The sequence below is a fragment of the Chiloscyllium punctatum genome, chromosome 7 (genome assembly GCF_047496795.1).
Source record: "Chiloscyllium punctatum isolate Juve2018m chromosome 7, sChiPun1.3, whole genome shotgun sequence".
Taxonomy (NCBI): Eukaryota; Metazoa; Chordata; class Chondrichthyes; order Orectolobiformes; family Hemiscylliidae; genus Chiloscyllium; species Chiloscyllium punctatum.
In genome coordinates this window covers 66,269,747-66,294,480 of record NC_092745.1, presented here as the reverse complement: position 1 = coordinate 66,294,480, position 24,734 = coordinate 66,269,747, and the positions used below count along the sequence as shown (strand labels likewise).

General features: G+C 41.3%; 1 protein-coding gene across 4 annotated transcripts in view; it reads left to right on the top strand.

Moving 5' to 3' along the window:
- crb1 (crumbs cell polarity complex component 1) overlaps positions 1 to 24,734 on the top strand; it is a 124,684-nt gene that overhangs the window by 42,596 nt on the left and 57,354 nt on the right. For 3 of the 4 annotated variants that reach the window (XM_072573891.1, XM_072573889.1, XM_072573892.1), the window contains exons 6-8: positions 12,567 to 13,529; positions 15,884 to 16,434; positions 19,407 to 19,572. In XM_072573891.1, coding sequence (XP_072429992.1) covers positions 12,567 to 13,529; positions 15,884 to 16,434; positions 19,407 to 19,572 — 1,680 coding nt within the window. The remainder of the gene's footprint in view (positions 1 to 12,566; positions 13,530 to 15,883; positions 16,435 to 19,406; positions 19,573 to 24,734) is intronic. The other variant, XM_072573893.1, reaches the window with a different exon arrangement.

Sequence of the window (24,734 nt, the reverse complement as noted above, 5' to 3'; positions counted from 1 at the left end):
ATGGGATTCCATTACAGCAGGTTAGTTAATGTTAATTGCAGATGGATGTTTGGAAGATCGACTGCACTTGGCCTATTGATGTGCCCTTGGGATGATTCATACTTATGTCAGTAATTAGTCAAGAGTTGCTAATCAACGAGAATAAAACAAGTTGGAGTACACAGGTGAGTTTGAACGCTACAGATGACAATCAAAGCTGTTAAAAATTTAACATTGGTTGTAAGAATTTAGCTTTAGAGTTCAGCTTTGATCCAATATGATTTGTATGCAGGACAGTGCAATGGATCATCTGATTTATTTGATGACTGTAACACTCATGACAGCAATTGCCACATGCTTGACCTGGAATTTCACATTGTGCAGTGCAACAACAGCATTTTCTATTGGCCTGGCAAAGCCAATCCTTCCGATGAATTTTGTGGTGCGGATTTCCTCTTTTTTTGTTGTTAGTTTAAATCAGAGACCAAGTCAAAGGGATCTCTAAGAAACTCAGCAGTCATGTTATCAGGCTGTATAGGCATTGAAGACTTCTCACAGACTGCCAGAGGAAGAGCTGATGCCTGAAGTGTCAACTCTCCTGCTCCTCGGATGCTACCTGACCTGCTGTGCTCTTCCAGCCCTCCACTTTTTGACTTCTCACAGACTGCAAACCAGGAAGTTAAAGACATTGATTATTCTTTTTTATGAATTCTACAGAGAGCAGTATAAAAGTTTGGGACATGCATGTCAGAAGCTGAAGCATCATAAAAAATAACAGGCAGAATCCTATAGGGGTCTGTGAGACAGGCTACAATGAGATGTGGGAAAAGTCAGGCAACAAGTATGGCAAAGCCCATCCTGATGGCTAGATCATCTCATCCATCTTTTATTCTTTTCACAAGTGGCACGGCAAGACTCGTTCAACAGTGGCAAGTACATATGGATGTCATTACTGAATGTTAAATGTCTTGTTGATGCCACAATTCAGACTCCTACCTCACCAAACAAACTAGACAACAGGGAAAAAAAAAGATGTTGCTGGACAAACTCAGCAGATCTGGCAGCCTCTGCAGAGAGAAACCAGAGTTAACGTTTTCAGTCCAGAACAGAAGAGTTCTGAGGAAAGGTTACCAGACTCTGATTTCTGTTTGCAGATGCTGCCAGACCTGCTGGGCTTTTCCAGCAACTTCTGTTTTGTTTCTGATTTACAACATCCGCAGTTCTTTCGGTTTTTTACTTAGACATCAAGAAAATCAGACAAGGAAACCAGAGTGGGTACCTGGGTGGACTGAGCTCTTCACTTGCTTCAAACTACCTCCATATTGAACACCGGGCAACACATCAGGCCATGAGCCATGCCAAATGTACTCCTCCTCCTCCTCCACTATGCGTGCTTGCATCTACCATGCATCATAACCATCCAGGCACTTCTGCTATGCAGTAAGGTCTGGAAGCACAGACTGGCGTTGCTGGGTGAAATTGAAAGAGTGTAGTGAGGGAAATTTATGCATAGGGGATGGGTAATCAGCTCGCAGACTGGACAAGGCTGTATCTCAGGGTTGATCCCTTGCTCTCTTAGTGCTCACTCACTTAGCCTACTTGCTCAGAGCATCCCTGCCATGCCATGCCACATAAAATTGGTGCAATCACAGAAACAGAATAGAATCCCTACAGTATGGAAACAGGCCCTTCGGCCCAACAGTCCACACCAACCATCCAAAGAGTAACCCACCCACACCTATTCCCCTGCCCTATATTTACCCCTGACTAAGGCACCTAATCTACACATCCCTGAACACTATGGGCAATTTAGCATGGCCAATTCACCTAACCTGCACATCTTTTATATTGTGGGAGGAAACCCATGCAGACACAGGGAGAATGTATAAACTTTACATTGACAGTCGCCTGAGGCTGGAATTGAACCCGGGTCCCTGGCGCTGTGAGGCAGTAGTGCTAACTGCTGAGCCACTGTGTGGCCCTAAAGCAGTTTGCCTTGCTGGTCAACATTCCCTGGTCAAGAGGGTGGACTTTTTGCTGTGTGCAATGTCAACGTCACACCCCAGCATATGCCAGCAGCTTTACACAGCAAACACACTACATATGTAGCTGACAGTTAGCGGTGTATCCAACTCCAAACAGAGTGTTCGTCAATATAGTTCATGGAGGCACCAGTCAGTCAGGGCTAGAAGGCAAAGGCATCCTCCCATATCAACCCAGGGGATTGCTGCAGTCTGGCAGGTGGTCAGAGAGGACTCTATCTCTGTAGTGAAGGGAGTGGGTCACATACAGTCTGTTGGCTTTCTAGCGGCAAGTCTAGGGACAGGGGTAGGACTGATGAAGCTGGAGAAATATATAGGCAACAGTCAGTGATCTGGGCACATCCTGCTCTGTAACATCACGAGAAGCACTGGGCCACATTGGCCTGAAGGGCGCATCCACAGAAACTATGGTGCAAGTGGGTACTGGGGGAGGAGGGGATGGGATTAGAGGCTGTAACCACTGTACTGACCCTCAGTATCTTACTGTTCAGGAATGGGGGCAGTCAATGACCACTCTGGACGTGGGCCAGGGTCTGGAAACAAAGTTCGTATATGGATTTGTTAGGCACATTGGGAAGGTGATGGCGACAGGCTCTGAGGAAGAGGATGTGGCTATTTAGTCAGGGGCCTTAGTCAGGGGTAATAGCCACATAGTCAGCGAGAGAGCCTTTGGCAAGGGACCAGTCTCTGTCATTTTCTGTCAATGCTGGATTTGAGGGTGTGTAATGTGTAGAAAGTGACTGCAATCACGCACAGACTGGATGGAGTAAGTGACCAAGCCTGTGATCGAGGGGTTGCACCAATGCGCATACATTGGGCCTTGAAAGGATAACAACATAGGTTACAGATCCATGAAAGGTGGAGCACGCAGGCTTGAAGGCTGTTTATTTCCTTATAACCTTGATCTTCTCTGGGTGTGGCACCTCCCTGGCAAAGTCATTGCTGGACAAACCTTTCACAGCTATGTCTTTGCACACAAAGAGTCAATGTTGGAAATGTTGACCCAGAAGGGCCAGAGTTGTCAGCAGCACCTAATGTCACATGTACCCATTGTTCCCTTTGTTTGCAGGTGCTGCAGTGAGCTGTTAGTGCAGATACCATCTAGTATGACTCATGAACCACCATGAACCATAGCTGGCTGATTTGGAAATGCATGGGCCCCAAGGTGAGGGTCATAGTGCCCCACATCCCTGCCTGCTGCTCCTGCCCCTCCCTGTGCATGGGGACAAACTCCCTGATTGCTGAGCCCACCAGGAGGCTGCTCTCCTGCCTGGGCCTGAGCAGGATCCTGGTCCCCTCCCAAGAGCCAGCGTCCTGGGCCATTCCTTCCTCGGCCAGCTGTGGGGCTGACCCAGTGAGGGGCTCAGCAGATTGGGAACCCCTCGCACTGTCCTAGTGAGGGGCTCAGCAGATTGGGTGCCCCTCACACTGTCCCAGTGAAGGGTTCAGCAGATTGGGTACCCCACACACTGTCCCAGTGAGGGGCTCAGCAGATTGGAAACCCCTTGCACTGTCCCAGTGAGGGGTTCAGCAGATTAGGAACCCCTCACACTGTCCCAGTGAGGGGCTCAGCAGATTGGAAACCCCTCGCACTGTCCCAGTGAGGGGCTCAGCAGATTGGGAATCCCGCACTGTCCCAGTGAGGGGTTCAGCAGATTGAGAACCCCTCACACTGTCCTAGTGAGGGACTCAGCAGATTGGGAACCCCACACTGTCCCAGTGAGGGGATCAGCAGATTGGAAATCCCGCACTGTCCCAGAAAGAGGCTCAGCAGATTGGGAACCCCGCACTGTCCCAGCGAGGGACTCAGCAGATTGGGAACTCCGCACTGTCCCAGTGAGGACCTCAGCAGATTGGGAACTCCGCACTGTCCCAGTGAGGGGATCAGCAGATTGGGAACCCTGCACTGTCCCAGTGAGGGTTCAGCAGATTGGGAACCCTGCACCGTCCCAGTGAGGGTTCAGCAGATTGGGAACCCCCCGCACTGTCCCAGTGAGTGTCTCAGCAGATTGGGAACCCTGCACTGACTAACATCACAAAAGGGGGCAGTTTGTGGGCTGGTGGCAGGTACAGCCTTTTTGCTGCTTCCTCTGCGTCGTCCGTACTCTCATCTTCAGAAGTCAAGGGTTCAGAGGCCATAATGTCCCCATGAAGCTTAAAGAACCTGCAAGATATAAAAGAGAGGTGTTGCATCATTGATAGTGGTGTGCAATGATTGAGAGTGGCAGCAGAGTTAATGGGTGAGTGGCAGTGGTGCGCAAAGTGGTACTTACTCATTTGGTGGGACATAGATGCCTTGATACCCCTGCACAAAGGAGGTCTTGATCTTTTTCCTGCAAGGGGTAGGATTCTTGCCATAAAAGGGAGGAGGGCTGAAATGTAGGGCACTCTCGTGTCTTGCCGATGGAGTGGGTACAAAGGAATACTGGGGTTTCTGTGGATATTGAGTGAGTGGCATGTTGTTCTGAGAATGGAGTATGGTAAGCTGGGGTGGAATTCAGACATGAGCGACCCCATGTGGGCACAGTGGGCAATTAATATAGTGATTTTGGATGAAAACTCATTCGGCCTTATGGTGAAAATCCCACGAAAAAATCCAACGCAATTCAAACTTGTAAGATTCAGCCCTACATTTCAGAAGTTCATATAAAACAACTACTAAATTATCATAATGAAAACAATTGACATAGCACATACGTAAAATGATTTCCAGGTAAAGAGTGGTCATTCAGCTTCAATTTTGACTTAAGTGCTCCTAGAAATCCACTTACACATCATCAACAAAGCACAATCACAAATATTAAAAAAAAGAGAGGTCACAGTAATTCTAAGCATTTTTTTAAAGACTGCAGGGATTCCAGTAACACATGTAATGCAGGCCTGTTTTGTGCCTGTGTAGAGAAGTCACAGTACTAGATTCGAAAGGATACATAATGAGCAAGTTGAATCTTCTGATCAGCTGTGTACAAGGTGCAGAAGCGGAAAGAAAAGACAGAAAATCTTAAACTTAGTTTCATAACAGCTTGAGGCAAACACTGACAATCCAGTTAGCTAATTCATTATTTAAATTGAAATCATTAAGAGTGGCCTTTTTTAATGCTCATCTGAATAATTCTGCAATATTTCACGCCAAAGTTAAAATTTGAGTGGCTCTAAATAGATATGTTATTTTAATGTAGAAATTGTTACATGTACATATTTTAACAATTTTACAAAGAGATCATTTGTGAGGATACTGTCAGTCAATGGCTCTCCAAAACTCATACTTATAACGTTGTACATAATTAATTTCTCTAGTCACAAGTGTAATTCTAATCATTTTAAGGAAGCAATGTCATTGCATCTCAAATGTTTGATCTGAACAGGTAGACAGTACCTTTGCATTAAAGGACAAGATTCCACCTTCCAATTTATATGTAAAAAAATTTAAATTTTCCTTAAAATTGACAAGCTAGCCTCTTATCAAATTGGATTCTTCCTGCATCTTTTTTTTTATTTCAAAAATATACTTTATTCATAAAATGATTTGATGGTCTGTACATTTGATCATGCCATACATATGTCCACATTTACAAACACAGATTCGAATTTATCCTTGTCATTTACAATCCTGTGCATTTTTCAATCTTGTACATATATTTGGCTGAGGCATCAGTAGAGCCCAAAAAAACGTCCGCATGGGCCCCCTGTTCTTCTTTAGGCATGCCGATCTTACACGGTGGTCTTTCCCCACCGCGCCTTGGCGGCAGCTGCCCCAAGCTTCAGCGCGTCCCTCAACACGTAGTCTTGGACCTTGGAATGTGCCAGTCTGCAACACTCAGTCGGGGTCAACTCCTTCAGCTGGAAAATCAACAGGTTTCGGACCGCCCAGAGAGCGTCCTTCACCGAGTTGATGATCCTCCAGGCGCAGTTAATGTTCGTCTCGGTGTGAGTCCCGGGGAACAGGCCATAGAGCACGGAGTCCCGCGTCACGGCGCTGCTCGGGACGAACCTCGACAAGCACCACTGCATTCCTCTCCAGACTTCCTCTGCATAGGCACATTCCAGAAGGAGGTGTGTGACAGTCTCGTCCCCCCCGCAGCCACTTCGAGGGCAGCGTGCGGTGCGGCAGAGAGTCCGGGCGTGCATAAAGGATCTCACAGGCAGAGCCCTTCTCACCACCAGCCAAGCCACGTCTTGGTGCTTGTTGGAAAGTTCTGGCGATGAGGCATTCTGCCAAATGGCTTTGACAGTCTGCTCAGGGAACCGCTCGACAGGATCCGCCCTCTCCTTTTCCCGAAGGGTCTCAAGGACGCTACGTGCTGACCACTTCCTGATGGACTTGTGGTCAAAGGTGTTTTTCCTCATAAATTTCTCCACGAAGGATAGGTGATACAGAACGGTCCAACTACTCGGAGCGTTCCGCGGCAGCGAGGCCAGGCCCATCCTTCGCAACACCGGGGACAGGTAGAACCTCAGTACGTAGTGACACTTGGTGTTTGCGTACCTCTTCCTGCATCTATTTCACCCATAAAGGAAGAACTTCCATTTATAAAGCACCAGACATGATCTCTCAAAGCACTTTACAGCCAATGAAACACATTTGAAATGTAATCGCAGGCATCCAATCTGCAAACATCAATGTGGTAATGACCAGATAATCTCTTCTAGAGATATCTGTTGAGGAATGAATATTGGTTCGGACCTGAGAAAGCATGGGTTTAGCATCTCATCCAAATGACGAAACCTCTGATAATGCAGATTACCAGCTCAGGTCTCTGAAGTCAAATCTTAACCCACACCCTTTGACTAAAGACGTGAGTGTTATTCATTAAGCCATAGCTGACCCCCAACAGCTTATCTATAACCGCCTTTAAAGAACAGAATGGTCAAATCTGTAGAAATGTACGAATGCAGATTTTTGTCGAAATTAAATGCTGATTTTATGGGGTTTTTTTGCCTGATGGAAGGAATTCTAGTTAAATTGGAAAGGAAAATGGAGGGTTCTTTTCCTGTCAGGTGACATGTTAAACATTTCACAATAACTGGTACTATCCACCTTTTTTGATCTTTTTATACATCCAAAAGTACTACTAATGAGGGTAATCAGGTAAAACTTGACACAGTACCAAATAAGGAGATATTACAACAGATGACCTAAAGCTTGTCTGAAAAGATAGGTTTAAGGAGCAAATAAAAGAAAAAAAAAGAGATTTAGAGAGGGGGAGAAGTCTAGGAAGGTAATTCCAGAGTTTAAGGATCTGTGAATGAGGATATGCCTTCCAATGATGGAGGAATTAAGACCAGTGATGGTGTAGAGTGATTGGAGGATTTCACCCTCTTGGAGGGTGTGGAACTGGAGGAGTTTGGACATATAATGAAATAAGACATAGAGAGATATGACAAGAATGGTGATAGTTTTCAAGATGTTGCTTAACCAGGAATTAATGCAGGCCAGCAAGCAGAGGAGAGATGTATAACATGTCGCCTGACAGAGGAGAGATGGCTTAGTGTGAGTAATGACACACACAGCAGACCTTTAGATTACTTCAGGTTAACAGAGCATACAAAGTAGAAGCGCAATCAGGAGTATTTGGATTTGACAACTCTACAGTCAGTGAAGGGATGGATGAGGGATTCAGCAGATGTGTTGAGTCAAGGAGGGGATGGAGAGTTGGGTGATATTATGATAATGGTGGAAAATGGAGTCTTAGTGGTGGTATAGATAGTCTGCTGTTCTACTTTGTATGAAGCATAACAATATAAAAAATGATTTGGAGGTACCAGTGTTGGACTGGAGTGGCCAAAATTCAAAATCACACAACACCAGGTTATAGTCCAACAGATTTATTTGGAAACACTAGCTTTCAGAGAAGAACCACCTAATGAAGGAGCAGTGCTCCGAAAACTAGTGCTTCTGAATAAACCTGTTGGACTATAATCTGGTGTTGTACGATTTTTAACATAGAAAGTAGGAGCATGAGTCGGCATTTGGTTTTACTCCACCATTCATTATGTTCAAGATTGATCGTTTAACTCAGTACTGAACCTGTTTGAGCCCCACGTGCTATGTCCAACTCCTTGTTGAAATCATACCATACTTTGGCCTTGACAGCTTTCTGTGGTCATGAATTCCACAGGTTCACCACACCCTGGATGAAGAAATTTCTCCTCATCTCAGTCCTTAATGGTTTACCAGGTATCTTTAGACTGTGACCCCTGGTTCTGGACACCACTGCCATCGGGAACACCTTTCCTGAATCTACCAATAGACAATAGGTGCAGGAGTAGGCCATTCTGCCCTTCGAGCCAGCACCTCCATTCATTATGATCATGGCTGATCATCCTCAATCAGTATCCTGTTCCTGCCTTATCCCCACAACCCTTGATTCCACTATCCTTAAGAGCTCTATCCAACTCTTTCTTGAAAGTATCCAGAGACTTGGCCTCCACAACCCTCTGGGACAGAGCATTCCACACACCCACCACTCTCTGGGTGAAGAAGTTTCTCCTCAACTCTATTCTAAATGGCCTACCCCTTATTTTTAACCTATGTCTTCTGTCTACTCCTGTTGGAATTTTATCAGTTTCCGTGAGATCCTCCCTCATTCTTCTAAATGCCAGTGCATACATTCCGCACTGATATTGGTTTGAGCTGAGGAGTTGGGAAAGAAAGCAGAAGTCTTTGGAAGTTGGCAAATATTAATGTTTATTTAGACATGGTAAAGTTTAACTATGTACAGGTCACCTGTCTCCTGAGTGATTCATCTTCTAGAATTTATGAGGTCTTACATTAGATCACAATGATAACATAGACTCTTTTACTTCCTTGTTCACAATAACCCTTTCTAATACAAAATATGATCAAAACCTCACTTTGAAGTAGATAGTTGTTTGGTATTTTAACATAATCATCTAATAATTTGTTTCAAGCAGAGTAATAACTGGATTAAAATAGCATACAAAGTAATTTGATGTTTGCAAACATATTAAGCAGTGTACTACCAGAAGATATTAAACATTCAAATATGCAAATCATGATTCACAATGTTTGCTGTAACATTATATCAACCTTTCAGTTTGCGGAAGTAAAAGTTAAACACTGATTAATTGTAAAGTTACAAACACATACGCAACATGTTTGTGAAAAACAGCTTTTAATAATGTATATATCTTCTAAAATCATTCATTCCTTCACTGGGCGTCCCTAGGAGATGAGGCGGACTCCCTTCCACTGTTCAGGCAGAAGATGGTTGTGTGAAGGGGTGGGTACCACATTCAAAGTAGAAGGATTGGAAAAGGGTGCACAAAGAAACTAAGATGATGGTCGGACTACCTAACAGCAAAGGTTGAACAAGTTGAAGCTCCTAACTCCATAAAAGACTGAGGGCTGACCTAACAGAGGTCATTAAGCTGGTAAAAGGGGCTGATATCATAGACCTAAAGACAAGATATTTTCATTTGCAGTGAACTAGTGACAAAAATATTCGATAGTCACTAATACTTTCACTTGAGAATTTGAGAAAAACTTTAGTACCCAGAATAACTGGTAGAAGGAGAAACCTTACTGAAGGAAAAGTTATGATAAATAGCAAACAGACATTCAAGGAGAATTGAGTTAAACAAATGAGAGGAATAGAGGGACATATTGTTGGCTTCAGATGAAGATGGTTGGGAGAGGAATAGAGTACAATCACCCATAGATCTGTTGAGCAGAATAGTCTGTTCATAAAATCTAAATGTTTTGTAAAACCCTCATTATATTTTCTGATTTGATTGCTACTTGCCTTAAGTGAAAATGGACAAAGATTTTATTTGGACCATTCCTTACAGGTCATTTCTATGGCAAATACAAGAGAGACAATACTAAAGTATAATTTAGCGGCTTAAAGTGTATTCATTCCTTATTTTTAAATGCTTCTAGTTTTGTTGTAGTTGATGGGAGCAACCTAAATGGGTCACAGAGACTGACTGCATAAAGTATTGTGTAAGCAAAGAATTTACTGATTCTTAAACTAAGCCTTGCTGATCTGGCTTTCAGAACATTTCACGCTGAGCTGAGTCAGCAGGCATTGCAAACAAAGGAACAGTATGTGCAGTTAGCACACAAGTTAACAATGAGAAATGAACTACAATCAACGGGTGTTCAATCGACATTGGACTGGAGATTTTTTGCATCTTATGGCAAAGAGTTTGAATGCAAATCTTTGTATTTTAATCACACTGGGAGCAATGGTCTCATCAGTACATAAGACTTGCTTCATTTTTATGATTGTCATCACAGGTAAATTTTGCTAAAAATATACTGTTCAGTTAAAACCATAAGACTAGCTACTAGTGCTGATAATTTAAAACTTGGAGGGTATGGGGAATAGCTGATAACATTACAAATAGACAGGTGACCTTTTAAAGGTTGTTGCATTATACATGGCTATTGTTACTTCTTAAGGTATTAAATTTTAATGTATTGTGCAAAAGCAATAAGCCAAAATTGATACTTTTAAGAAAACCATTGTTGCATGAATCTAGATGAATCATAATCACAGACGATTAGTATAGTTTGAGTTCAAAAATATTTACCAGTTTTAGAAATCTTCCAGATCATGGATATGAATTGCTTTGCTGTGTTATTGAAGGGGAAATGTTTTGTTTGAGATTAGCTTCAATTAATTTTTGAAGCAAGTATGTTATGTTCATAATCAAGAATCACCAAGATATTTGTCTTTTATGTATTGTAACTAATAATAGCCCAATCTTCATAATCCACTAAACAGCTTTCCCTTTAGTCTGGTAGGCATCAAACACATCATTTCCTGTTTCCCTGCAAAATGTCAACATTTTAACCTGGCTGGCTAAGACTACTTCTATTTCACCAGAATACCATTTTTGCAAATGTTGGATGTTGGAAATCTGAAATAAAAGAGGATGTTGAAATGGTCAGGTAGCAACTATGAAAAGAGAAACCTGGTTAATGAATCAATCAGAAATCAAGCTGAAATGTTAACTCTGTTTCTCTTTCCACAGATGTTGCCAGACCTCCTGAGTATTTTCACCATTGTCTGGTTTATGACTAACATAGGTCAGTTGGACGAAATAGCCTGTTTCTGTATGGTTCATTCTGAAAACATATGGATAGAGGTCACCACCAGAAGGCACTGCAGAAATTCTCTTTTATGCCTGCCTTTCCCTGTTGGTGCTGGGAGGTTCAGTTTTGTTGTGTTGCTAGTCCTTCTGTTGTTGTTGGGCTAGGCAATTAGAGTGAAAGTTGATAATTACTGGATGTGTAGGAGTATTAATGATCAGCCATGTCCAATGGAATTACGTATCCTGACAATCCACAACAACATCACATGAACCAGACAATAGGTCAAATAACATTTTTGGCCTAAAGTCAGCTTAAGGCTAGGATTTGTTTTTAAAAATAGGTTTAAGGGAACCAGAATTTCTATTGGAGTGTTTTCAGTACAGCTGAAATAAGTCAGAAGAAAATCCTAGCATATGATCTCCTGTTTAAGGTGCTGTTTTTAGAGACTCAACATTGTGAAAGCCTTCCTGAATTAATATCCTGCTAATGAAAATTCAAGAAATAACTATATACTTGCCATCATGGAAAGACGAGGAAAGAATATCCTTTTGTAAATACAGTTGAATAAATACAATATGTGCCTCTTCACCACCTTCTGAATTAACAGGCACACTGTCAAAAATGCAAATTCCAGGGTACTGCAAAAAAGATTAGTGTCATACCTTGGACATACCACCTTTGATATGTGCCTGAAGGAACTCTTTTACAGCTGTCAATAGAAGAGTTGAATTTTTTTAAAATGTTCAAAACCATAAGAGGAAATGTGGTAAACGTTTCCTAATCATCTGGTTCAGAGATATCATTAAACACTTTTGGATCAAGTGGGACTTGAAACCAGACAAGCTGGCTCAGAGGTAGGAACATTGCCACTGCACCACACATACCCTGCAAAATGTGGTATTGTAATACAGATACCTTAAGCAGTAAACCATTCGTGTCAGTCAGTGAGTAAAAATGGACCAAACATCTGTCATTACATAAAAGGTGAAGCATCAGATACTTTGGGTGTACCTTGTGTTAATTTCATATTGTCATTTTTTGGTGCAACTCATCACAAATTTGATAGAATTAATTCACGTACAACAGAAAATAAAAAGAATTAATACAAATTTGCACTTTATTTCATTTGATGACAAAATGTAGACATTTTAGTTAGAACAAATAGTAGACCAATCACTTTCTATTTGCCAATATTTTCCAAATTTACACCTCAATCAAATGACTATACTATTTTGCCTTTTTGCTAAGGAATCATGATTATGATGGTGTTGTGTACTGCGCACAGGGATACATGGTAAACTGATTGTAAAAAAAAATTGTCCTCAAAGAGAAGTTGTTGTACAGCCTGTATAGGTGTTATGGAAAGTTTATTTCCCATAACTAACGTGAACAAATGGTAAATATGATACATGAAGGAAGTGCATTTTGTGTACCCATATTTACAGACAATAGAAGACAATGGCGTATGCTTTGTTTTGAAGGTTCCCACTGTGAGATGGATGTTAACGAGTGTGACTCAAATCCATGTCAAAATGGTGGAACATGTCAGAATACCATGGGGAGTTACATCTGTCATTGCCCAGCAAGAAATGAACAAGAATTGTTTTATGGAGGCAAGAACTGTACAGACATTCTGACAGGCTGTGAAAACCATGAATGTCAGAACGGAGCGACATGTATCCCTTACCTAAAGGATGCACAACATAGGCACAACTGCCTCTGTGCTAATGGTTACACTGGTTTGAACTGTCAATTATCAACGACCTTCTCTTTTGAAGTCAGTGGATATCTCAGTGTTAAAACAGCAAATGCCAGCAAACATGAAGAATCAATGGATAAACCTCTCTACAGTGTGTTCCTGAGGTGTAGAACTGTGCTGTCTAGTGGAATTATATTTCGTAGAGGGAACAAGGATACATTTATGAAATTGGAAATACTCAATGGACATTTATTTGCCTCTTTGAAAGTGAGAAACCAGCTGGTTGCAGACCTTGAGATTTTTAAGAATGTTAGTGATGGTGACTGGCATACTGCGGAAGTGACATTAGGCAGTGACTTTTCTGTTAAGCTCTTGGACAATCCATGTTCTGAAGAGTGCATGATCAAAAGGTTTGTTGGACTGGAGACTAAGCAACTTGCTTCTGTGTTTGAAAACACCATCTTTGGGGGCACAGAAATTGAGCGTGGACATTTTTCAGAAGTCACCAATATCATCCAGCCTCAGCCTTATTTTATTGGTTGCCTCCAGGATGTGGAGATAGATTCACAAAGAATTGATATCGCAAATCTTTCCGTTCAGTCAACGCTGAATGTCAAACTAGGGTGCAACAAGGATGATTGGTGTCAGAGGAAGCCATGTCAGAGCAAAGGTCAATGCATTGATTTGTGGCTAAGTTACAAATGTGAATGCTTCAGACCATACATTGGATTTAACTGTTCAGAAGGTAATTAGCCCAAATAATATTTCAAGGTTTGAAGTTTCTCCTTTCCATTTATTTTGGCATTAAAAATCTTTGTGGAATAAGCTATTATACTGTCATTTAGGTCCTGAGATTTAATGGTAAAGTCTACTATGAAACAATTGATAAAGCAGATCAAAGAGCAACAGAAACATCCTCATTTCAATGTAAAATATGTGAATAGTTCTTTGATTATATCAGATTAATGATATAACAATTACAAGCTACATATTGTTCCATGGCACTACTGTCTAAGACCAATGTGTGCCCCATTGGTTAGGTATATCTTTTTAGATTTCAGTTAAGTCTCTCTCTAGTGCAAGCACATTGGCTTCTAAGCATATCTCAGTAAGAACGTACCTAATCTGCTCCACTTGTGAGTGGAATATAAAACGTGCTTCGTATCCTACATTATGCTTTCACACTTCAGTCTTCTTTGATTGACACTGTTTACTGGATACAAGTTAATATTTGCAGCAAAGATATCCAGGTACTACTGTAATATCAGGCCAGTTCTGCACGTGTTTGTAAACATTCATTTTCCAGCAACTCTTGCAACAATTAAAATATAATTATTCAAAGATATCTGGTATTATCATTAGAGCTGTCTAAATATTTGAATGAACTGCAGATGGATTTAAAAAGGTTTCAAGAAATTCCAAGCATTTTTAAACCTAGTTTTCCATTGCACGAAATGTGTGGTTGAGGATTTCCTCTGACCTTCTCCAGATTAATTGCTTTTTATTGAAGTGAGTTTCAAGCTATCTCTTATAGCAAGAGTATGACAAGCACAAAAAAAAGTAGTCCTAAATATGTTTGTCAGACCTGTCCATTTTCAATCCTTTGTCTTGCATTCATCAAGTTAGCCTAACCTTGTGTTCTTAATTCTTTTTCAATTCTGTAAGTTAATTCTGAGTCCCTTAATTCTCTGCACGAAGACTCTTCTTTAGCTGTTTTTTGAATCAATTATATTTAATCTTGCAGTTATGGTCTCTGGTTTTTGACCCCTGAACTTTGAGAAACAGTTTGCTAATATCCACCCTGTATGATTCTTTAAGCATTTCCATTACGCAGCTGTGTAATTAGCACCTTTTTTAACAAAACATTTTTCAAGTTTGTCTTTGCATTTCTTCATGCAAGTTTGAGTAAATCTGCATTGTAACACCGCCAAGGTCTTACATTTCTATAGTGTGGAGCCCATTCCCGCACTTTGCATTGCAACAGCAGTTTATTAAGGTTTTATACAGGCTTGTGATTAGCTCCCGGCTTTTGTATTCTAAACCTCCAGAGATGAAACCTAGAATCTATTAGCTTCTTTACATCATTAGCTACCTGATAATATTCTGTGAACCATATCCCTAAATCCCATTGTGCTTCTACAGCATTGAGCTAGTTTCATTTGGTGTTTGATTACTGCTGCATTAACCAAGATGGACCATCTCATATAAATATGAAATTTCATCTGCAGCTCCTTAGCTCATCCCCCTCTTATCAATATTCCTTTATAGTTTCCTCTGGTCTTTAAAATATTAACCTATTTTGGTTTCACCTGTCGTGGATGCTCCATCCTGTCAATCTAGTTGAGGAAGAAGGATCGGTCCTTGAAATTAAGGCAGAAATTTATTTTAGTTTACCTGGAGGAATATGAGTACCCTTCTGTGTTTCAAAAATAGAGTCTGGGTCACTGATTCGTTGGCCTTATCCTGTCACTATTATTTAGTCAAAGATGTCTAAATTTTAATCACGAACCCCACCAGTATTTACTATAATGCTGCCTCCATCCAGAACCATCACTTTGAATTGCATACCACTGACCTGTTGTTTCTATCCAGACATTTCAGATGGGCAAATGGATGATAGATAGTAGACGAGGTCCATGGATTAAAAAATTAGGTTCAACTTGATGGCATTGTTAGGTTTGATGTCACTTGCAGCTGCCACATAACCTCTCCCAGCTAAACTCCTGCCCAATATTCTACCAAACATTCAGTGAAGTCAAGAAAGGGGAGCAGTAGCTGTTTTTCATGAAATTCACAACCCATCCAATAGATGGCAAATCACCTTGATGCAAATACTGGGTCAACAAATCACATGGTGATAGTTAAATTCATCTTCATGGGCTTTCAAAACCTTCACTTCCATTTTGAGGGAATGATTGTATTCTTTTCAAATATAACTTGGAGGTTCATTTAGATGAAGTTAGTTACAATAGTCAGGCAATTATGAGGAGGTAACACTCTATTCAATGTGTTAGGACAGTTTAATATTTTATCTTACCACTGTATAAATGTACACATTTTTGTCCAGGCTTGTAATCTAATTTCTTTGCCTTTTATCAGAATTAATATCGGGCAGATTTGGCCATCAAGATTCTAAAGGCTATGCTATGTTTATCATTGATGACAATCCAGGTGAAGAGGTGGAAATATCAATGTTCATTCGCACACAAAAGCCAAATGGTTTGTTGCTTGTCTTGAAACATAGCCATACACCATATCTCCAGATAGGATTGGACACTGGCAAAATTGTTGTCCAAACTCACTTGTCCAAACCCCTCATAGGCGGTCACTTCACTCCTGACAGCCCTTTTCATTTAATAACAGTGAAGATAAAGAATAACAGTTTGGAACTTGTTCAGGATGGACAGGTGGTTGGTCACACTCATATTCTTCCGATTCGAGTTCAAGCTGGAGATGCACTGTTTGTTGGAGGCTTGCCAGATCGGTTGGAATCAGCTCATGACAGAAGAAACTTTAAAGGATGCATCCAGGACTTAAAAATGAACAACAAAAGACTGGAGTTTTATCCCATTGGTGTCTCTGAGGATTCCTACAGTAACAGAACACTTGTAAACGTAACAGTTGGCTGCAATGACGACAATGCATGTAAGGTAGAGTATATGGTTTTTCAACACACATCCTCTTGAACTGAACCCTTTATGCAATCTTGTGGATGCTCAGTATGAGAACAACAGATTTTAATGAAAATCAGCAAAAGGTCATAACCTCACGTGCAGAACAGATAGTTGTCATTCAGGTGGCACTGATAGAGCTCATCATTCAGACTCAGACACGGAACCCTTACAGGTGAACTTTAAAAAGCTCTATTAATATAACAATCTACAAGGCATAGTAAAAGCAGATATACTTCTGCAATCTTACAGTCACTGGCTGCACTCCCAGATAGTGTGAAATCACTGTGGTATTGTTGCCTTTGCACATGCTCAATAGCTATTCTTGGGTGAAGATACAATTAACCTTGAAATATACACAGACATTTTCCTTCTCCAAAAATCACCAGAGGATCACTAAGTAAAATAAAGGTGAAAAGCGGATTGTAACTAGAGGACTTTTTTTCTCAATTAAATCGTATTCATTTTCTCAAAACAGAGCTTACTACCTATGTGTCATGAATTAGAATTTGATCTCAAATCTGTGTTCTAACCCTGAATGCACTTAACTCCTGGAATGTCTTTCAGAGTTTCAATTTCTTCATCAATGAGTCTAAAGATTCTCTGCAAAGATTTTCGATTTACTGTGATATTAATATTTTAAACAAATATTAAACAACTGTCTTCCAAACAAAGTTGTTTTCAGTGTAATAATACAAGGGAATTATAGGCATTTTTGAAGGTCAATTTAAAAAAAATTTTTCATAAGATAACGACAATAGATTAGATTCCATACAGTGTGGAAACAGGCCCTTCGGCCCAACAAGTCCACACCAACCCTCCAAAGAGTAACCCACCCAGTCCCATTTCCCTCTGACTAATGCACCTAACACTATGGGCAATTTAGCATGGCCAATTCACCTGACCTGCACATCTTTGGACTGGGGGAGGAAACTGGGGTACCCGGAAGAAACCCACACAGACACAGGGAGAATGTACAAACTCCACACAGACAGTCACCCAAGGCTGGAATCGAACCTGGGACTCTGGTGCTGTGATGCAGCAGTGCTAACCACTGAGCCACTGTGCCACCATAAACAGGACAGTATAGCACAGAACCAGCCCTTCAGCCCATAGTGTTAGGCAGAAAATGATGCCAAATTAATCCAATCTCTTCTACCTGTCCTTGGTCCATATCCTTCCCTTAAATTCCAAAGTTGCTTGAGACTGTGATCAAACCCGGGTCCCTGACACTATGAGGCAACAGTGCTAATCACTGTGCAACCGTGCCACACTATATATTTTATAAATTACATTTCCTTGTTACTCCCTATCGCATTACCATCTTTAAGTTCTAAATATCATCCTCAGCTCAGCAATTTAGCTGGACACCTGGCCCATTTTAGTGCCTCAACATGGTACTGAAAGGTAGATGTTCCATCCTTGGCACCTCATGGCCCACTGTCAGTATTGTTGGAGAATCCAAAACAGTGTATCAGGCAGCCTGCCCTCCCCCGCCGCCAACTCCTCACCTCCCTGCCCCTTCCGCCAACATAAAGTGCAGCAACTCCTAATCTCAAGCATTCTCAAGATGTGAAATATGGCTGTCTTGGAAGAAAGGTTAAGCAGATTAGACCCATATTCATTAGACATACAATGAATGAGATGCAGTCTTCCTGAAACTTAAATTGTATGGAGAGATCTTGACAGGATAGATGCTACGAGGATGTTTCCTCTCGCTGGAGAAACAAGAACTATGGGATACAGTTTAAAAATAAGGAATCTCCCATTTGAAATTGAACTGAGGAGCATTACTTTACTCAGTGAGTCATTTGTCTTTAGAACTCCTTTCACAGAGAGTTAAAAACTTGATTTTGACAGGGGCATTTTACAGTTTTGACAGGTCCATTGACAGTTCAAATGAGCTTGACAGGAATGTGTTTATGTCCTTTATGCACATTTAAACCTGTTTTTAGCAGTTTATAAGGGTGGTTTAATAGTGGAATATCTTTCTAATGACAGATTTGACATGTAAACCTCCACTTCTGTACAGATCAAAAAGGGCAGAAAACTTTGGGCAAAGAGGGGAGGCAAGAAACAATGGAGAGGGAATCCAAATAAGTCCACTTATTTGTGGACTTTGATTGTAAGTGGTCAGTCCACTTAAACATCTTTGCAACATTCATTTTTGTTGCACTGCGGGTTTGCTGAAACTAAATTGTATCCCATTCCCAATAAAATAAGGGGCAATTTCGTAAGTTTCAACATGATAAACTCTGTGCTGTTATGAAGAGAGGTGACTTCCTGCCTTTGTTGTAGCAGCAAGGTAACACAGAGTTCCAGTAACTAGATTTGGCTGAGTTTTACATAACTGTAAGAGAGAGTCTAATGCTGAAGGGTGTACTCACTGATATAGTGAATGTGAAGTGAGAAATGCTTAATTATGGATGAGTAGCAGTCACTTCTGTTGTTAGCTTTCAGAATAGTTGTGCAATTAATTGTAGACCTTTGTTCACATCATATGCATCTATTATTGTGCTCACCTTAGGCTATCTTTATATACCAAACAGAGGATATATGATGTTGGATACAATTTATATTTTACATCCAGGCTGAGTGTAAGTTAAAGTTCATTCTATCAATGGAACATGGAATTGTCCATGGCTAATTGTATATTCAGTTTCAAAGGCACATGAGCTAATTAATACCTAAAACTAATATAAATATTAAAGACAAATTATGCTTAGTTTGTTCAGTGACTTCCCTGTTCCTTACAGGTGACATCAATTCCATGTATTGCAACAATAATACAATGCAAAGAAAGACACGGGAGCAAGATTTCAACTCAATGCAAAACCCATCCACTTACACATTGGGCCCTGCATGTAGCATGAAAAACATTATATGTTTATGATTCTATTGTTTTCCATTCTATAATACGTGGCTCACTTTCCTTTTGTAAATTTATCTAGTTAAACCTGTGTCTGAATGGTGGAACCTGCTCCTCCATCTGGGATGATTTTGTATGCAAGTGTCCTCCAAATATTTCAGGAAAAACTTGCAACTGGGTGAAGTGGTGCCAGCTTAATCCATGTCCTCTCTACACAGAATGCGAGTTGCTCACTGATGGATTTGATTGTAAGTGGACAAGTTTTAACCATTTTTGTATTTCAACAGACTGCTCTTGACAAAATATTTACATTGCTGCAGCAAAAGCGCTTGGTGTACAGGTTACAGTCATGGTTTAGAAACAGTGTGGGATTGAATCCAATGTGAACACCTCCACTTGTATTAATTATACAGTTTGTTCTCCTAACTAAGAATTGATTGCATGTGTGAGTATCATCTGCTGATAAACATCAGCCTGAAATCTCTTGAACCCTTTCCAACACAATAGGGAAGGTGATGATCGGGTGGTATTATTGCTGGACTGTTCATTCAGAGACCTGGGTAACGCCCTGGGGACCCAGGTTCGAATCCTGCCACAGCAGATGGTTGAATTTGAATTCAATTAAAAAATAAATCTGGAATTAGGTGTATAATGATGACTATGGAAAATCTGTCAGTTGTTGGAAAAATCAATTTGATTCCCGACTAATGCCCTTCAGGGAAGGAAACTGCCATCCTTACCTGGTCTAAATGTGACTCTTGACTGCCCTGTTGCCAATTGAAGTTGACCTAGCCAGTGATGCCCACATCCTATGATAAGGACCGTGGCTGCTTGTCTACCTCATGTTGTACTGATCCCAATTATAGGGTTAGAAATATTTTACATAAAGAGGGATCCTTGCTATAGTGGATTACCAGGAATATCGCAGTGGCACATTGCTTCTTGGTTGCATTATGTTGGGAATGTTGTGGCTGAGAGTGTGATTAGGGGAGAAAAGGCACCCACAAGTTGGACACTCCAGCTTCATGTATCTAAGTTGTATTTGACCCATTCCTTCCCATCTATCTGCTCCACCCTCCCCACCAACCTATCACAATTATCCCCCATCTGCATCGACTTATCACCTTCCCACCTACTTTCCCCCAGCCCCATCCCCACTCTCTATTTCCCTCTATCCCCCTTCCCCTCCATATTCCTGATGAAGATCTTATGCCAGAAATGTCGACTCTCCTACTCCTTGGGTGCTGCCTGACCTGCTGTGCCATGCTTTTCGACTTCAGTCTGACCATTGACAATGGATTTGGAAATTGACTTATTTTTATCGCTGGGGATTTCAAAAGTAGTGTGCATCCTTGCCAATGCTTGAAAAGAAAAGCATAAACCAGATGAATGGTAGTGAATACGCTAAGCAAGAATATGGTTCTCCCAGAGGCTGAACAATAGTTGATTCATTAGCTTGTCTGTATTTTCAGAATGACACCTCTCATTGGGGTGTTGGGAAAATCCTTTGAGAAAGGTATTTAAAAATAAGAACAAAGACATTATAATTTCTGACTGCTTTTCAGAAACAAGACTGCACAGGAAGTCAAACAGCAAGAGACTGCGAAGTGAGAGTGGTTCTATCCTGGGACTATAGAACAGAATGCAGAAAAGCTATTCTGTTCAACTTAAGTAAGACAACTTACAATGGATAGCACTGTGAATTCTTTTTGTATTTTGCATCACTAACCAAATGTGAGTCATACGAATTGAAGTAAAGACATTCTAAGGATAGTTGTTGTTCTACATATTTCACCTTACTGCAGAATAAAAGTGCTCTGCCTTGAAGCCTTCTTTGCTACAGTTAGTGATAGCTCAAACCGCTACTGGAAATATTGAGGGAATACACGTATAAAAGTCAATGGACATGACTATCAAAATTTGTAAAGGCGAGGTTTGAGTGCTATGTTTACCAGAAATCTTTGACATCTTTTGACGTCGGGTGGCACGGTGGCGCAGTGGTTAGTGTCACAGCTCCTGAGACCCAGGTTCAATTCCAGCCTCAGATGGCTATCTGCGTGGAGTTTGCCTATTCTCCCTGTATCTGCATGGGTTTCCACCGGGTGCTCTGGTTTCCTCCCACAGTCCAAAGATATTTAGATTGATTGGTCATGTTAAATTGACCATAGTATGCAGGCTAGGTGTGCTGGCCATGGGGTGAATAGGGTTGGCTGCTCTCCAGAGTGTCAGTGTGGATTTAATGGGCCGAATGGCCTGCTTCCACTCTTTATGATCATTTGTGTATCACTTAATCTAAATTGTGTCCAATTGCAATCAATCAGCTGTCATTTGAATCAGTTGAACATAGGCACAATTTGAACTCTCAAGTAATTATATTTTTATTTATTTAAGAGTCTCACTGGCTCAGCCAGCATTTATTGTCTGTCCATAATTGCACTTGAGAAGGTGGTGGTAAGCTACCTGTTGAACTGCTGCACTCTTTTTGATGCAGGTATGCCCACAATGTCGCAACTCAGAAGGAATAGTGATATATTTCTGAGTCAGGGTGATGAGTGGCACTGGAAGGTGTGTGCGTGTTTTGTGTGTACACGTGTTTATGTGTTGCTATGGACCAGAGCAAACCCCCTCAAAATTTTCAAAAGACAGTCCAGACCCTAAATTTTTCTTATTTTAAAAGTAAATGCAAAGTGCTGTGTTCCAGATGCAATTTGGTTGGTCAAACTACTGGATTCAAAGCAAAGAACACTTTGTTCATCCACGATAATTAAAATACAACAAAAGAAATAAGGAATTGATATGACTTAGCTCTATTGGAAAATTTAACAAAGTAATACAAACAGTTTTTCTGTGAGTCTCACTTCTGTTGTGGGCAAAGTCTTAGAGAGAATTGTAAGGGATAGGATTTATGAACATTTGGATAGGAATAATGTGATCAAGGATAGTCAGCATGGTTTTGTGAAGGGCAGGTCGTGCCTCACAAACCTTATTGAATTCTTTGAGAAGGTGACTAAGGAGGTAGATGAGGGGAAAGCGGTAGATGTGGTATATATGGATTTTAGTAAGGCGTTTGATAAGGTCCCCCATGGTAGGCTACTGCAGAAAATACAGAGATATGGCATTGAGGGTGAGTTGGAGGTTTGGATTAGGAATTGGCTCTCTGGAAGAAGACAGAGGGTAGTAGTTGATGGCAAAGGTTCATCTTGGAGTGCCGTCACTAGCGGTGTTCCGCAAGGATCTGTTTTGGGACCATTGCTGTTCGTCATTTTTATAAATGACCTGGAGGAAGGGTTAGAAGGTTGGGTGAGCAAGTTTGCGGATGATACGAAAGTCGGAGGAGTTGTAGACAGTGAGGAAGGATATGGCAGGTTACAGTGGGATATAGAGAAGCTGCAGAGCTGGGCAGAAAGGTGGCAAATGGAGTTCAATGTAGCTAAGTGTGAAGTGATTCACTTTGGTAAGAGTAATAAAAAGATGGATTACTGGGCTAATGGTAGACTACTTGGTAGTGTGGAAGAGCAGAGGGATCTTGGTGTCCATGTACACGGATCTCTGAAAGTTGCCACCCAGGTAAATAGTGCAGTGAAGAAGGCATATGGCGTACTGGCTTTTATTGGTAGAGGAATTGAGTTCCGGAGTCCTGAGGTCATGCTGCAGTTGTATAAGACTCTGGTGCGGCCGCATCTGGAATATTGTGTGCAGTTTTGGTCGCCATACTATAGGAAGGATGTGGAGGCACTGGAACGGGTGCAGAGGAAGTTTACCAGGATGTTGCCTGGTATGGTAGGAAGATCCTATGAGGAAAGGCTGAGGCACTTGGGGTTGTTTTCATTGGAGAAAAGAAGGTTTAGGGGTGATTTGATAGAGGTGTACAAGATGATTAGGGGGTTAGATAGGGTTGACAGTGAGAACCTTTTTCCACGTATGGAGTCAGCTATTACAAGGGGGCATAGCTTTAAATTAAGGGGGGGTAGATATAGGACTGATGTTAGGGGTAGGTTCTTCACTCAGCGAGTCGTAAGTTCATGGAATGCCCTGCCAGTAGCAGTAGTGGACTCTCCCTCTTTATGGGTATTTAAGCGGGCATTGGATAGGTATATGGAGGATAGTGGGTTAGTGTAGGTTAGGTGGGCTTTGATCGGCGCAACATCGAGGGCCGAAGGGCCTGTACTGCGCTGTATTCTTCTATGTTCTATGTTCTAATTAACTGTTCCAATAAAGCAATATCCCATAAACACACCCTTGGGAAAAAGGCAAATTCAGAACACAAATTGTCTCACATGCACCTCCCCATGGCAGGCAGAGAACTCCCAGCTTTTGGCTATAATTGAGAGAGTGAAAAAATAGCTTACACTTCTTCCTGACCCAACAGCAACTGCTGAAAGCTAACTAAAAATCCTGGCTCTGTAGGACCTTGCCCATATCCACTCATGCTGTTTTCCTGTTCCAATTTAAATAAAAACCCAGTGCTTCACAAGCTATTTACTCAAGTGGTTCTGGTAGACTACTCACTACCTCTGCTTTAAAACCTCTCTTCAAATGAAAAACTAGGACAAAATAACTTCTTAAAGCCATAGCATCATCACAATATGCATTGATGTTTTCTGATTTAAACTGACCAGTGTTCAAAAGTTCAGCACCTACATTCAGATTTCACTATTATTCACGCTTGAGGATGTTTATTGTTTGGCTCTTAACGTATTGACGTAAGTTTTCTTATGTCCTTGGCTATCCTGCATGTGTACAGCATTATGACTGTTTTGGATGAACATCAATGTTTTTGACTCAAATATTGTGCACTCGTATAAAATGACCTTTTTCACTTTGAGACAGCGCACGGTGGCACAGTGGTTAGCACTGCTGCCTCACAGCGCCAGAGACCCGGGTTCAATTCCCGCCTCAGGCGACCGACTGTGTGGAGTTTGCACGTTCTCCCCGTGTCTGCGTGGGTTTCCTCCGGGTGCTCCGGTTTCCTCCCACACTCCAAAGATGTGCAGGTCAGGTGAATTGGCCATGCTAAATTGCCCGTAGTGTTAGGTAAGGGGTAGATGTAGATGTAGGGGTATGGGTGGGTTACGCTTCGGCGGGGCGGTGTGGACTTGTTGGGCCGAAGGGCCTGTTTCCACACTGTAAGTAATCTAATCTAATCTAATCTAAGGTCTCATAATTAAACGCTACTGTTAAGAAAAGCACTGTTTGCAAGAACCAAGACCCTTAAAGAGTTTGCTGCCTATTACAGTATAGATAATGTTACTTCTCTGTTATTTAGAAATGTCTGGTTTAATTTTAAATGCATATACACTGACATGAAGAAACATTTAGCATAGTCATACATAAGTATGATATGAGAGTTTATGTTCATCCCAGAATTAAATAAATGGTTGAATGGTGAAGAATAGAGTTTGTGAGTCTA